Raw genomic sequence first — 15364 nt, forward strand, 5'->3', positions numbered from 1 at the left:
GGGCGGGCCTAAAGAGAGAGGGCGGGAGGGAGGCAAGGAGAGGCGGCGGCTTCTGGCTCAGCCCCTCGCTGTCCCCGCCCGCTCCACAGCAGCAGCGACGGCAGCGGCAGCAGCTCTTCTCGAGCCCGTGTGAGCGGCGGCAGCGGCAGCTCCGGCCAGTGCGCGGCGACGGGGGTGGCCAGCTGGGCGCCTCCGCAGTGCTCCCTCTCCGCCCCGGCATGGTGAGTGAAGGCGGCGGTGCGCGCTGGGTTGGGGCAAGGGCATTTGGCGAGGGACGGCGGGAAGGAGGCGCCGGGGCTGCGGGGCGCGCAGCCGGCTCCGGCTCGAGCGCAGCCCGTGCCTTTCGCCAGGCTGCCGCTCTGCCTGCCAGGGACTGTGCCAAGGGAATTCCCTGCTGCCCGGCGAGCTCCTGGGCTGGCATCCGAGCAGCCGGAGCTGCTGCCCGCTTGGATGCTCTCGTGCCCCAGCTGCCTGCATGCCTGCCTGCTCTGCGTGGCACCCATCCCAGCTGGGGCGGGTGGGCGGGCGAGCGGGAGGAGCCCGAGACGACCCTCGGACCGCTCTAGCTCTTTCTCCCCCTCTGAGCTCTCGGGCCCTTAGGCTCCCTCGGAGGGGCACTTGCAGGGGCAGCCCCTGGGTGCCCCCCGCCCCGCTCTGCCCTGGGCCAGGTGTCCTGTGATGTCTCCCTCTCTCTTGTAGCGCATCACCATCCCTGGAGGAGTTGCCATCCGAACAGGACACGCGGAAAAGTCCCTCTGTGCCCTGAAGCAGCAGCAGAAGCGAAGTAGTGCCTCTTGCTTCTTGGCAGGATGAAGGGGCATCTCCCGAGACCGAGGCTGGCCCTGGGCTGCTGCCAGTGAAGCATCCAGTGGATCCTCCATCTGCCTGTGAATTCCTCCATGGAGTGGCAGAGCCGAGGTCCTTGACTGTGCTGGGTTGGGCCGAGCCCCCCACTTCCTGCTCCTTCCGCTCGCCATGGGGAGGAGGCACCTGCTCTTGCTCCTGCCCTTTGCCCTATGTGCCCTGGCACTGCTACTGACTACACAGGCAGCTGGGCCCCCACGGACACCCAGGGGCAACCGGACACAGGGTGCAGCAACACCTCGGCGATCCTCCAAGCTGGTCAAGGAGCAACTGAACCAGACACTGGCTAGTACATCTGCCTCTGCCATACCAGCCAGTAGCGGGGGTAGCCAAGGGCGTGGTGGAGGTGGAGGTGGAGGGCCAGCAAGAGTGGCCTCCAGTGGCAGTGCAGGCAGTTCAAGCCCAGCATATGATACGTGCATGGGCTACTATGATGTGAGTGGGCAGTGGGACAAGGAGTTTGAGTGTAACAACAGCCAGAAGGATTTCCGCTACTGTTGTGGCACCTGCAATTATCGCTTTTGTTGCAACAAGCGCTCTGAGAAGCTCAATCAGTACATGTGCCGTAATAATGGCCGGGGACCTACTACTGATTCAATGACTACTGCCACTAGTAATGGTGGATCTGGAGATATATCCAATGTCTATGACCCAAATGAGGACACCACTAATGCCACCGTCTACATTTCGTGTGGAGCCATTGCCTTTGTTGTCATTGCAGGCATATTTGCCAAGGTGGCCTATGACAAGGCACGACAGCCCCCGCAGGAGATGAACATCCACAGGTGAGAACAGGGTGTGGACCCTGTACCTATTCTCCCCCTCAATGCATTCAATTTATTCATAATCCTCAAGAGGTGGACATAATCCACAGGAGATGGAAACTAGCCCTCTAGATAAGCATCTCACATATCCACTCAGATTCAGCTCCATACATACCCCCATGCCATTAAAACCCACAACTTAGGTGATTAATGTTTTACTGAGAATGACTGGGGAAGAAAAAACTGATTTTGTACAAAAACACCTCCACTGTTTTCATCTTGGGTGATGAATATAGTTAAGTAAGGCAGCCAACTTCTTACCACTTCAAAAATGAGACAGTACCCTTCCTTGTTTCCCCTACAGAGCTCAGCTAGCATGTGTAGGGTGGAAGGAGAGGTTCTGCAGTACAGCAGAGATTCCGCTTTCCCACAAGCAGATAGGCATACGAATTCAAAAATCTACTCATTATAAAGAAGGTTGTTCCATCTTCAGGAATCACAGAGGGTCCAAAATAAATTACTTCACAGTCATTCAGGAGAGATCAGGACCTACATCCCAAGACATTCAGTGATTTCCTTTGCTCAGAATCCTATTGCCTCACTATGAAGAACTGCACATACATGTTGCATCACATGTCCCTCCTCTTTAATATACTTGCAAGTTGCTTACCCTTTTCACAGCAAGGAGGAGGCATGCTTTCCAGATCCATTCTGATTAGAGAAATATTTTTTTTAACTTCTCTTTTCTTTAGGTTTGAACTGAGTTTTCCAGTTAATAAAATGGGCACCAGAAATAGATTTTAACAACCCTATTAGATATTGTAAGATGCACAGTTCAGTTATTTAAGATGAGTTGTAATAATACTATTAATAATGGATCTGGAATGAATTGCATTGAGAGAAATGAAATAAGAGTGAGAATGTTACTTATTTAAACTTGGGTTATAGTGAGAAAAATCTAAATTTCACTTGTATTACCAATACAAAATGAGGTGGATTTTACACAATAAGGAAATAAGATGCTTTTCTTGAACAGTCCAGTTTTTCAAGGAGAAATAGAATCTTATCCAAGATAGCACTATCAGTATCTTGCTGCTGTCAAGGGAGCACCTTCTAAATCGATGGTGTAGGTTTCTGAGCTCTCCATTAATAGGGTGCATTATTTTATAGCCTTATTACCACAACCACATGGCAAGTCTTACCTCGTGGACTTTAAATCTAAGACTTTTAATTCCATTCTTCAAAATCCAAAGACCTTTAAAGTTTTTTTACTGCAACCCTTTTCATAAGGTCCTGAAATTAGCAAGTATTTAACCTATTGTCATCTCTACCCCATCTCCAATGAGTCCTTAATCCTCCCTCTTAGACATCCTTCTGAACTGGATTTGCCTGTGGCCTGTTTAGGTTAACTTACATTATCCTTACAGCAAAGCAAAGTAAAAAAAAAATTACATAATGCCATTTAGGCCTCAAATAAGGAAATAAACTGCCCACAACCAACAATGTTAAATTCCTTGTTTGACATTTAATGCTGAAAACTTAATATTTGTTTGTCATCCATTTCTCATGCAAAAATGAGATCTGAAAAAGTGGGCTGTAGCTTATGAAAGCTCATGCTGCAATAATTCAGCATGTCTTTGCGGTTCGGCAAGACTTCTTTTTGCTTTCTTCTCCTCTGTAAACTTTCCATTCATCCTCTTTGTTCAGCACTGTCCAATTCCTGTAGTATGGGTAAAGCAGAATAAAATTTACTCTACTGTTACTTCAAATTTTCCATGGGCACTGTTCTCCCCAAACTTAAATAACATTTGTTGTCTTCTTTTAACTAGTCCTATTTCTTCTCCTTTCTTCCTTTCCCACCTGTTCCATCATTCTACAGTATACCCAATCAGAGCATATTTGCACCACTGCATATTTACCTCTTGAATTCCCTTATCGGCACTTCCTTTATTCCCTGTGGTATCTTCTCTCCCACTGTGCTGAGGATGCCTGATTGCTTCTCATTTGTAGTGTCCAAGAAAAAGAGGAAAGTTGAGCCTTTCCTCCCCCTTAACTGCAACAGAACTCATCCTACCGTGCTTGTTAGGAAGCCTCTCTGTTAGATACCCCATTATGTTTTGGGGAGGAAAACCATATAGGTCCCACTCTGACTGCTTCTGTTTTGAAGCATTGTTTTCGACATTCTGCAGTAATACTTGAATTATAAAGATGGTACACAATGCTTTTAAAAAAAAATTTAGGTACACAATGCTTTAAAAAAAAATTTAAGGATGAACTGGAGAAAAAGGCTATGCAGCTTGCTAGGAAGCATTGCGTAGTAGGAATACACTGGAAATAAAATAAGTCTGATGTTTGCCCTTCATTTTACCTCTCTGAATGGCCACTACCTTTCCCCAGCTGACATGCATCATTGAGGCAAGATCTCAGAAAACTGTATAGCAATTGTATTTGGGGTATACAAATATAAACATATGAAATAATTTATAGTGAACTACTTTTTTAAAATATGTAGCAGTAGCAAATCTAACAGGGAGGAACAGCTGTCTTTGCATGATTATCCTTCATTTATGTCATCAATTAAAGTCTGTGTTTTGTCAAAAGACTTGGCAACAGCTTATAAACTGAAAAGTGCTTTGCATAGTACGTGGAACAAATATTGGCACCTCTCTAAGTAAAATCCCAAGAGAGGCCACAAAAGGTCTAAATATATAGCATTTTTCTGTTCTGCAAGGTCTTATTTTATTTCTGTCATTCTCCTACTATCTCATATGCAGTGAAGGACAACTCTTCAGATGGTATAAGTTCCCACAGTTACACATACACTGAATTAGAACCCTCCTGACAAACCTACAATATTAGTAGATATTAAAGCTTTGCACTCTAAATGTTTATGCTAAGACAACTTGAATCCAGAGCTATCTTCGCTTTTAGTCAAGGTATTTTCATTGCTATACGACATAGCAAAGGTATTCCACAAGTGACACCATCAGAAAATAGGAGACAGCAATCAAATTGTTGTGTTGGCTTTGAGATAGGGCTGGTGTTGATTAGTTAGAGCTGAGAGTGTGGCTATTTGGCACATAAGGTTGGAAGCAACTCTTGTTTGTTTTAGTGGTTTTTGTGCTGAGGCCAGCATGCACTCAATGTATCCTTGTATTCCTGGACCCAGCACATGCTTCTTTCCCAACATGTTCCCTTTTCTGTGTATAATGTCGTGGGGTTGTAGACCTCCCTGCAGAATTACAGGAAACCTTGTCAGCCTTGTCTAAACACCTTTTGTCGTTTTTGTTCTTGTGACGCTTCTTTTGCTTTTTAAGGATGAATTCTGAATGGTAAAATGAATCACCTGTATGCAGATGAAGGAATGAATGACAGACTGTTGGAAAAATTTGACTTCAAGTGCCTTTGAAAGAGCTGATTGACTTTTATTATTAGGATATAGTAGCTGACAAAAAATTATACCTTTCAGAGACGTTTAACCTCAATTTGATCAAACACTAGCACAACAGCTTAAATATTATGAAGTATTTATCCAGCTACTAGGGGGTTTGCATGGTCTGTGGAATAATATTGTTTATTTGTTTTTAAAATACACTTGTCAGTGCCTCTGTAGCCAGGTTCCTTTCTATTTGAAGACATTTCTTCTCGTGAGGCTATGGCTACTATATCTCTTAATTCGTTAGGGCCTCGGTATTGCAGATATTTTTCTGTTGCATGCAGGTTTGCATCTTCAGGGATGACCAAACAGGAGAAGGTTAGGGGCAAGTGAGATGAACAGGAGTCTGTATGAATAGAAATTTTATATCTGTTGCTGTGTGCTCTGATGAAGTACAGATGGAGCAGAAAGAGAGTCAGTATCTGAATTTCAAACTTGGTTGGGCAGTTATGTCTAGGAAATTTTGCAAAAACTTCAAGTATCTTTTCAGATATGAATGTAACAGAATAAAATGCTTGCTGAAAAGAGCCCAATGATTTAACTTAAACCTGATGTTTTTTAAAGGGCTGAATGTATTTCAAGTACTGCCTCTATGAATTTCAGTGGAATCGGAATCAAGATCAAAGGCAGAACTACATGCAATGCTGGTAGGTCCGTGAACCGAACTCCCAGGACCTTTCACTATAAAAATCAAGTGCGTGGGGATACAGTCCTGGTTTAGTATACCTGTACGTTTGCCTCAATGGGGCAAATAGAAGCCTAATGGGACCATTTCAGATCAGGAAAATGGCACAAGGGGAAGACTTAAACTCCTCTTCACCTTGTACCGTGGTTCCAGTCAGAACTGGTTCCCCATACTCCTGATTTTTCAGGAAAAAATAGTATTACAGCATGGAATTTCCAGTACATCATGTAGTTTAATATAAACAATGAGACAGTTTTTATATCTGTCTTTGATGAAGCAGTATTAGTTCAGTCTGAATGGCTTTCAAAGGGATGTCAGGTCTGTTCATTGCCTCTGACACAATAGCCATCATAGACATAGATCCGCTATTGCCAATTATGGCAATTGGGTTATAAAAGGCTATCCTTTCATAGGCAGTAAGAGAGTGCTCCACAACTGAAGTGGAAACTTGCTTTGTGTCATTTTCATTCATATAGAGCCACACTATCCCTATTCACTAATGTGTGGGAGATAGCATCATCCAGAGACAATTCTTGGTGACCCCACACACATGTTGCTCTCATACCCACTGTGAAGTGACTTTGATGCTCGTATGAAATGCAGTGCCATCCTATGCAGAGTTACTCAGCTTAGAGTGGAGTAACTGCATTGGAATGCAGTGTAACTGATCCAGATCTATGAATATTTTTCTTGCTACTTACAGGTAGGTATATTTATTTATTTAGAAAACCAGTTCTCCAAAGACCTGCTTGATGTGGCTGACAAAGTAAAACAAATACAATAAAAACATAAAACAACCATAACTTTGTCAATATTAAAATAAGCCATAAAACAACATTATACAGCCTACAATTGTAACCATCAAACAGCCCACAGGATAAAAACAGTCCATAAAATCCATTAAGAAATGGGAACACTTCTATTAAAAGCCTGAGTAAATAGAAATTATTTGGTTTGTCTCCTAAGAACAGTAAAGTAGGTACTAGGTAAGCCTCAAGGAGAAGAGTGTGCCAAAAGGGATATGTCACCACTGAAAAAGCCCTTTTAATGTCTCATTGCCCCCTGCTTCACCTGTGCAGATGGGGTCACAAAGAACAGGGCTTAGGATCTTATCTAGTGGGTTGGACAGTATGGGAGGAAGCAATCCTTCAAGTATCTTGCCTCAAGCTTTTTAAGGCATTAAAGGTAATAATCAGCATTTTGAATTGTGCCTGTAAACGAACAAGCCACCGGTGCGAGTATTTTAGCACAGGAGTGATATAACCTAGCTGCTAAATGTAACTTGACTATTGCATTTTGGACCAAGTGAAGTTTCTGAACAGTTTCAGCGTCAGCCCCGTGTAAAGCACATTCCAGTTGTCTAACTTGGATGTGATCAGAGCATGGATCACCGTGCGCAGGTTATGCTAGATGAGAAACAGCCATCACTACCATATCAGCCAAAGGGTAAAGGGTACTCATGCTTAGACATGGGCACGAACAGAAAAAAAAAACTGAACATGGTGTTTGTTGTTCGTTGCCATCCATGAACAACGAACATTGACGAACATGACCTGTACACAAACATGTTCGTTGTTCGTGGGGGCCAGCATGCTCTCCTCCAGCCATCAAGATCCCTACCACACCACTCCCAGAAACCCTACAGGCAGCAGGAAATGTACCAATAATAAATAATAGCTTGGCCCCAGAGCCTGGCAGCAGCCCTGGAACATGAAGGGGTAGATCCCTACGGCACCACTCCCAGAAACCTTACCTGAGCAGGCAGCAGGAAAGGTAATAAATAATAGCTTGGCTCAGAGCCTGGCGGCAGCCCTAGAACTTGAAGCTCCAATGCATTCTCCCTGTCTCTCAAAATGCCAACAAAATCTCCCTCTCCACTGTCTGCAAACTAAGCCAGAGCTGGGAGCCCCCCTCCCCCCCTGCTCTTTGCTTCCTTGTAACAAATTTGGAGCTCCACACTTGAAAGGAAGACCTGCCTATCAAGTTAAATTGGGCTTAGATTGAGGTTTCCAGGGCAACAGCAGGAGTTCAGACAGAGTTCAGGCAGTCCCTGCCTCCGGTTGCCAAGGGAATTGATTGCAGGTGCCAGATTGGCTTGACGAACAGCAACGCACAGCAACGAATGAGGCTTGCAACGACCACCTGTTCATTTAGAATGGGGCCTCACAAAGAGCTTGTTCACGAACAGCTGATTGCATTGTTCTTGGCTTTTTTTAGTTCGTATTGCTGTTTGTGCCTATCTCTACTCATGCTATGGGTTAGATCTAAGCCTTCAACTGTAAGCCAGGATTCAGTTGTAAACCCCAAGGTATGACCTTCCTCCTTTAAAGAAGTTCAACCTCTTCCAGGACAGGCTGACACCTCAGTCCCCAAGTACCTTTGTCATTGACCAACAGCACCTCAGTCTTGTCTCGAGCTTCATTTCATTGGCCCTCCGCTATCCCATTACCTTCTCCAAGCATTTGTTCAGGACTTCTACAGACCCTCCCAACTCAGCTGCTAGGGAGAAATTGAACTCAGTGACACTTCACACAAGATTCCGGAGTAATCTCCCCTAGTATTTTCATGTAAATAGTAAACAACATGAGGGACAAGATGGAGCCCTGAGCATGACCATATGACCCTGCAGCTTTCCCCCAACACAATGTAGATCAAGTGTCAGGCAAGGCTTCATGACCTTGAGTTGAATCAAGTACCGCTAAGTGAAACTATGATTTATTCAGGGAAATATTACATAATTTGATCATGATGATGATTTATAACCTGCCTTTCTCACTGGGGTCTAAGGCGGATTACACAGTGCAAGTAAAATACAATAAAATCAGCAGCTAGGGTATAATAATGAACAACAGTTAGGACATTTAGTGCAAACAGATACAATAGAGCATGGTGGCAGAAGATTATTAAAGAAGCATAAAGCTGAGCACAGAGATGAAATCTTTCTGAAACAAAGCATAACTATATTAAGCAACATAGAAACTCCCATATCTGCATCAGTAGACAATACCTAGTAATGTAGCATATACTCTCTGACCCTACCATTCATCTTTCTGAGCTGTTTCTTATGACACAGCCCTGTAATCTGGGTAGAAAGACCTCCTGGATAATTATGCATAGTTTGTGGAAATCTAGAGGAGTAGGGGCTTTCCTGACCTCCTCATGCAGGCCATTCCGTGAGATGGGGGCTACTACAGAGAAAAACATGTATGCGGGCAGCTGTTGGTTTTGCCCAGCTGCAGGGTAGTATCTGCAGAAGGCCCTGTCCAGATGAGCGAAGCTGCTGTTGTAGAACATAAGGAGAGAGGCAGTTGCACAGATATGAGGGTCCAAGGCCATGAAAGGCTTTGCATGTAATAGTCATGACCTTGAATTGACCCCGGTAACTGATGGGTACCAACGGAGTGACTGCAGAACGGGACTGAAATGCATGCTCTGTCTAGTTCCCAAGAGTAGATGAGCTTCAGCATTCTGCACCAACTGAAATCTTTGAGTTGACTTTGTAGAGACCAATGTAGAGTGTGCTGCAGTAGTCAAGTCTTGATGTTACTTTGCCATAAATCTAGGCGGCCAGATTGGCTGTGTCAAGGTTTGGGAGAAAGGTAACATAAATAACTTTCCAACTATTACACCAGTAATGTTTAGATTTTAAACAGATAATCAGAGTTCCCAAATTAGGTTACAGAAACAGAACTTTTCCGTCAGGATAGTTAAACATAAGTTAATAACATAACAAACATATCCATGTTGTCCTCAAGATGACGCTGCTCTTTTTCTCTTTTCCTTTACCATCTGCTACAATGACTTGCTTAAAACATCTGGGTAGACTTATTCCTGAGCACACAGGCATCTTTGGCAAGAAGTATGTTCATTTTCTGCTTGCTATATAGCAGATATGGATTCTTCATCCTTCTTGCTCTCAATTCTGTGATTCTGTTCCCTGCAGGTAGGCTTTCCCTGTATCTTCCCCTCCATAAAATGATATAGATGCTAATCCTCTTCTTATATCAAGGCGCACAACCCTGAATAACTGCATGTTGAAATAGTAAGACTTCAGCCTTGACTAGATGGTTTTAAGTAGAGTTGGTCCTTATCAGAGTCAATGAAGTTATATATGCATGATCCAGAGTGTGATTGAAATCAGACGCCATTTGTGTTTCTTTCTGCATTCTGATACACAAACATAGAAAACATCAGATGGCTGGAACTGCACACTTCAATCACTGCACTCCATTGATGCTTAGCAGACAGGGTATGCTGAATATTCAGATCTGGTACTGATGTGGAAATTGATGAAACATGGCACACCTTATGTTCTCTACAGTCCTCTTCATCCTTCGTCAGTTTCCCTGAAATGTGCCAGGTTTATTTTTTGTTGTCCTCAAAGTTGAGGATTCATTTTTAAGTACTATCCAAGTTGCTTGTTTTCATTCTTGTTCATTAAACTGATACTGGAACCCTTGTTCCTATTGGCAGGTGCTTCTGGAATTCCTTCAAAACTGTTCCACGAGCTCTATTTCAATTTGACTTAGTCCAGGGCTAAACAACCTTCGGCACACATGCCAAACAGTGATGAGCCAGACCATTTTGCTTGGCATGAGAGACTGGTTCTCTGCCCAAGCAGCTGAGGAGAGCCCCTGAGATACTGGCAGCACCACTGGGGCTGGTGGTGTGAGAGAAGGCAACAGAGATGGCTTCCAGTTCCCAGACCAGCTAGATCCAAGGCAAGCCCCTGAGATGCTGACAGTGCCACTGGGGCTCAGCTTTTCCCAGTATGTCTGAGCAAGGACAGCTTCATCGTCCTGCCTTTTTTTTTTTGGTTTAGTGGCATACAATTCATAGGTAGACATTGTGGTGTTTTTTGGCAATCTGACCAAAAAGGTTATCTACCCCTTCATCAGGCTGTGTTTGCATTATTGCAAGTCCATAAGTGATGTTTATATTGAATGCATGCTGGTGCCTAGCTGACCTGGGTACACTCATTGCATTGGCATGGATGGTGTTGACAGCTAGTAGTTCCATACCTCATTATTCTTAACCTGATGATATATTGTCTCTTCCTCCCTTGTGTATCAGCATGAGCCAAGACTACAATGTGGCCTCAGGCAACTATAGTCGTTCTTTTTCTAAATAACATTTTTATTGTCTTTGCCATTCTGGGCCAAATTATCTGTTGCCACAGAATATTTAGACGAGTAATTCGGTTTATTTGGAACTTGCAGGTTCTTCCTGCTCTACTTTTGTTGGCACAATGGCAATCCCACTAGGTTTCAGCAGCATTCATTTTCTCTGATAGGTTTGCAGGGTAATGCGGTATCTCAGTTACTTTTAATGCTGTCACTTTCTTGCTTGTACATGTGTTACTTCCCACAGCCCTGCTCCTTCGTCTCACGAGTCTTAGAACTCAAAAGCCAGGCACAATTAGGCTGAGATATTACTTTTCAAGACTATGGTAGGTGTTACAGAGGAGGTACTAGAAATGTAAAGTCTATGGATGTCTCCTGTGTGCCCAATTGCAGCTGGAAATGAAATGCAAAACAAAATAGTTACCCACAAAAAAAATCTTGTTTAATTTTCCATAAGACATGGGAATGTGACCCTTATCATTAGCCCTATTCTGCTCCTAGCCTTTGCACTCTTTTAAAGTAATCTTAGTTGCCAGCTGTGCTTTCATCTCTACTGCTGAGATGTTGTATAATGCGATTGTGTGTCTTTGAATTAGTTAACTTTTATTTTAATGATGAATATGATGATCATCCCATACTAACCTCCCTTTTTTGAGGCTCTACAAGTTGTATTCTATTGATAAGATGCACCACTCAAGTAATATTCATATTGTTATTCCTGCATTTTTGTCTTAAGTCAACCCTGTTGTTATGTCAAAGTATTCTTTCCTGGTATGTGAAAGCACGTGAACACAAGAACATACAGGATCTAACCATTAGTAAAGAATGCTCACAATGCATTTTTGCCAGTTTGAATTAATTGGTGATTAACTTCCTCTGCTTGCTGTTGCTGTATAGCATGTAGAACTAATAACTCATTACAATAACAATACTAGTTGGAATTCAGAATTTTTCAACCTGTGTTAATTGGAGAAAAATGGAGAACTATCTGTGGAATTGAACATATGTTAAAAATCCTGGAGCCATCTGATTTCCAACGCTGAGTTATTGTACATAGAGCTATTGCTCATACATACCAGTGGAATTTTATTAGGAGTCTCGATGATGAAATGTTCTTTTCCAAAATCCTTGATCTCTCTCTCTCTCTCTCTCTCTCTCTCTCTCTCTCACACACACACACACACACACACACACACACACACAAGCTAAAGCCCAACCTCCACAAGTGGATATACAACCATATATATGCTCTGATGTAACTGGAAATGCTGTTTCTGAAATCCTAAGAAAAGCTGTAGCTAACTCTTACTGAGCTCAGAAGACCCTTACTTATCCATCCCATGGCACCTTCTATGATTATGCTTCTTCTGTACATAGCTAGAGAGACAGAAATCCAACATCTTGTATCTGTGCCTTCCATCTGGCTAATGTTTTGATAGTCTGGAGAGTGAGGTCTGCTTTACATGTTACATTTTGTCTTAGGAACCAATTCCTGAGTATGAAATGTTTACAGCATTGCTTGTGGTTATGAGGAGGCATAAATAGTGACTTTGGCCTATGCTGGTGGGGCTGAGGCCTTCAAAGTGCCCTTTGAAGAGTATTTTGCTGACCAAAATAGTTAATTATGGGTAATTCATACATGATATTGTGCCTTTGTCTTTTACACTCAAGAACTGGGACTCAACAACCCCGAGAGGCCTAGAGCAAAGAAAGTTTGTGGCTAAATTGTAGAAAAGCAGCTGCTGTTTTGTAAGAGGCTGCAGTGTATGTCATGTCTTGTCCTCTATTTCTTCTCTCCTGGCCCCCTCCAAAGATAACACATTTCTCTTTTACTGAGACATTGGATCCTTGTTATGTCTGTTTATTATGACACATAAATGTGAGTAATCTAAGTACTTGAACCCTCTGCCCACACTCTTGGCACGTACATTGTGAACCACCAACGTTTGCCCTTAGCAGCAGCAGGATGTAATTGTGCATAGATCGATTGGCAAACACACACACACACACACGTGCATATACACATACAGCATTAAAGCCTGTAGCTTTTACCAAAATACCCTGGCAGTCATTGTAACTCACAGTCACTGTCAGCCCAACAGTCTTTCACAAGAGCTTTCCTAAATGTTACTGCTTGAAGTCTTTTATATCAGGTAACCCAAACCCAATACCCCTTGCTGCCAGATACTCTCTTATATAATGCCACAGTAAAGGCATAGAAGAGATGGAAGATCCTGGGAGTGTAGATAGGGCACTGAATCACACAAGTATCTGCATCCTCTGTTTTCTTTGTTTTTAGAAACGAAGCTGCCTTATATTGAGCCAGGCTATTGGTCTGTCAAGGCTAGAGATGGGCACGAACCGGAAGAAAACTGAACTGCGGTTCGTGGTTTGTCGCATTTCACGAACCATGAACTTTCACGAACCTGTCCTGGTTTGTTTGGTTCGTGAAAACTGCACATCCAGGTCAGCAAATTGTCACTTCTGGGTCAGCAGAAGGTCACTTCCGGGCCAGCAGAAGGCCACTTCCGTGTCAGCAGAAGGTCTGCAGGAAGTTCATCCCCTGTTGCCTAAGAAACTGATTGATCAGCACCAGGCTGTCTGTAGTGATAAACCAAAAAATGAACCAAACAAAGCAGCCTAAAGTTCGTGGCAGTTCGTCAGAAGTGAGCTTTGACAAACCGCCATTTCACAAACCACGAACTGGCCTGGTTCCTCACGAACTTTGGTTCATATTTCAGTTCGTGTCTATCTCTAGTCAAGGCCAATATCTTCTGCTCTGTGGTTCTCCAGGGTCTCTGACAGAGGCCTTTCATATCACCTGCTCTCTCATCCTTTAAACTGTAAATGTTGGGATCTTTTGGATACAAAGTATATCCTCTAATGCTGAGCCATGCCGCCTTGCTAATTTGATATGCATTCAGGAACCTGTGCAGTTAAAATTTACGTACTGAGCACAATCTATAATCCAAACTAGATTCTGCTATGGAGAAGGTAGCTTGCTTGGATGTGGCTTTGAACTGCATGACCCTTGAGCAGCCTAGAGTCAGGTGCCATGCTGACCTGTGAATGGCAGTCACCTCGTAAGAATTCTGACAGTCTGCTCCTCAGCCCTCGGTCTTAGTGTCCCAAGGGTGAGGAATTCTTTCTGGTGAACTGAATAATCTCTGGCAGCCTCTTGCCTCCAGCCAGGCAGCATAAAAAGTGAGTACAGAAGTCACTACTACTGTCTCTTTAAAGGACTTGATGGGTTTCAGCAACATCATTGGAAACTGAAGTATTTCAAGGCCTTAATAAAAAAATTGCCCGCACTTTCAGCAAATAGCAGTTCCTTGAGGGAAACCACTACAGTTAACTAATACCAAATTGATATACATTTGTACATACAGGCTTAATTGGCTTAATACTTTAGAGAGTTGAGGAATCAGACATTACTTTAGTCCTGTCCTCTTCTTTCTTAGAGAGACATAGGAGCGTGCAGATCGGGTCCAGAATTTGCTGATTTGGCAAAATTCAGCTTTTCCAGATCAGATTAGAGAATACTGAATCAGATTTGGTGTTCTGGCCACCAAATTAATTCAGTTTAATTTGGTAAACCAGGCTTGTCCATTCCTCTGCTATTTGCCCGCAAAGAAACAGCAGTTCCTGCCTTTTTTGCAGAGGGGAGGGGGGATCATTTTTCAACCACACTCCACCAAATTTGCAGGGGACCTAATCCTGTCTGTCCTATAAAGACTCCCCCCCACAAGTTTCAGGATGGAAGATTGAACCCCAGGGGCCAATTCTATGGGTCCCTGAACCAGGTGCCCCCAGCCACTCCATTGTTTCCTATGGGAAAAAAGTCAAAGCTGACCCCCCCCCCCCCACTGCAGAAACACACTGGAGCAAGGCTGTCATGGACAAGGCACACTCCCATATAAAATCTCATCCCAGAGAAAGCCCAGCAGAACTAAACTGAAGCACAGGAATGAATCCCCCCAGAACGAAAAGGAAGGGGACTAGCATCACATCAGAGAATCACATTCATTCCACCCAAACCAAACTGAAGAGGGACACTGTTGCAATTAGACCAACAGAACCAGAGTAATTCACAGCAGCTGGGACTGGGTTCAGCCAGAACAGAACCAAGCAGTACCCATCCACAAGCACAAGGCATTCCCTTGCTTCAGTTTGCTTCTGTTGGGCTAAGTTGCAACTGTGTCCCTTGCTTCAGCTTTGTTTGGATGAAATGGATATGATTCCCAGAATTCTGAATGTTTGGGGACTCTAGTATACTGAATCCAGATTTACTGAAATGTTTGGGGAACAGGGGGGTTGCGTACCCCTGCTCACACCATACATAGTATGTTATGGATTTTTCATCTTTCTAAAAAGATTTCTTAATGATATCCATACAAACCTCAATGTGTCTAGTTATCACAGCACCACCACTTTTAATGCTGGGAAAGTCTCTAGGACATTCTGACCTGCAGGAGTATGCAAGAATATATCA

The 15364-nt window shown here is 43.5% G+C and overlaps 1 protein-coding gene across 1 annotated transcript in view; it reads left to right on the top strand.

Moving 5' to 3' along the window:
• Nucleotides 1–975: 975 nt before the first annotated feature.
• The window catches only part of LOC129326872 (protein shisa-6-like), a 367308-nt gene continuing 352919 nt past the window's right edge, over nt 976–15364 (top strand). The window contains exon 1 of the mRNA XM_054975176.1: nt 976–1649. Coding sequence (XP_054831151.1) covers nt 976–1649 — 674 coding nt within the window. The remainder of the gene's footprint in view (nt 1650–15364) is intronic.

This window comes from Eublepharis macularius, chromosome 4 (genome assembly GCF_028583425.1).
Source record: "Eublepharis macularius isolate TG4126 chromosome 4, MPM_Emac_v1.0, whole genome shotgun sequence".
Lineage (NCBI taxonomy): Eukaryota > Metazoa > Chordata > Lepidosauria > Squamata > Eublepharidae > Eublepharis > Eublepharis macularius.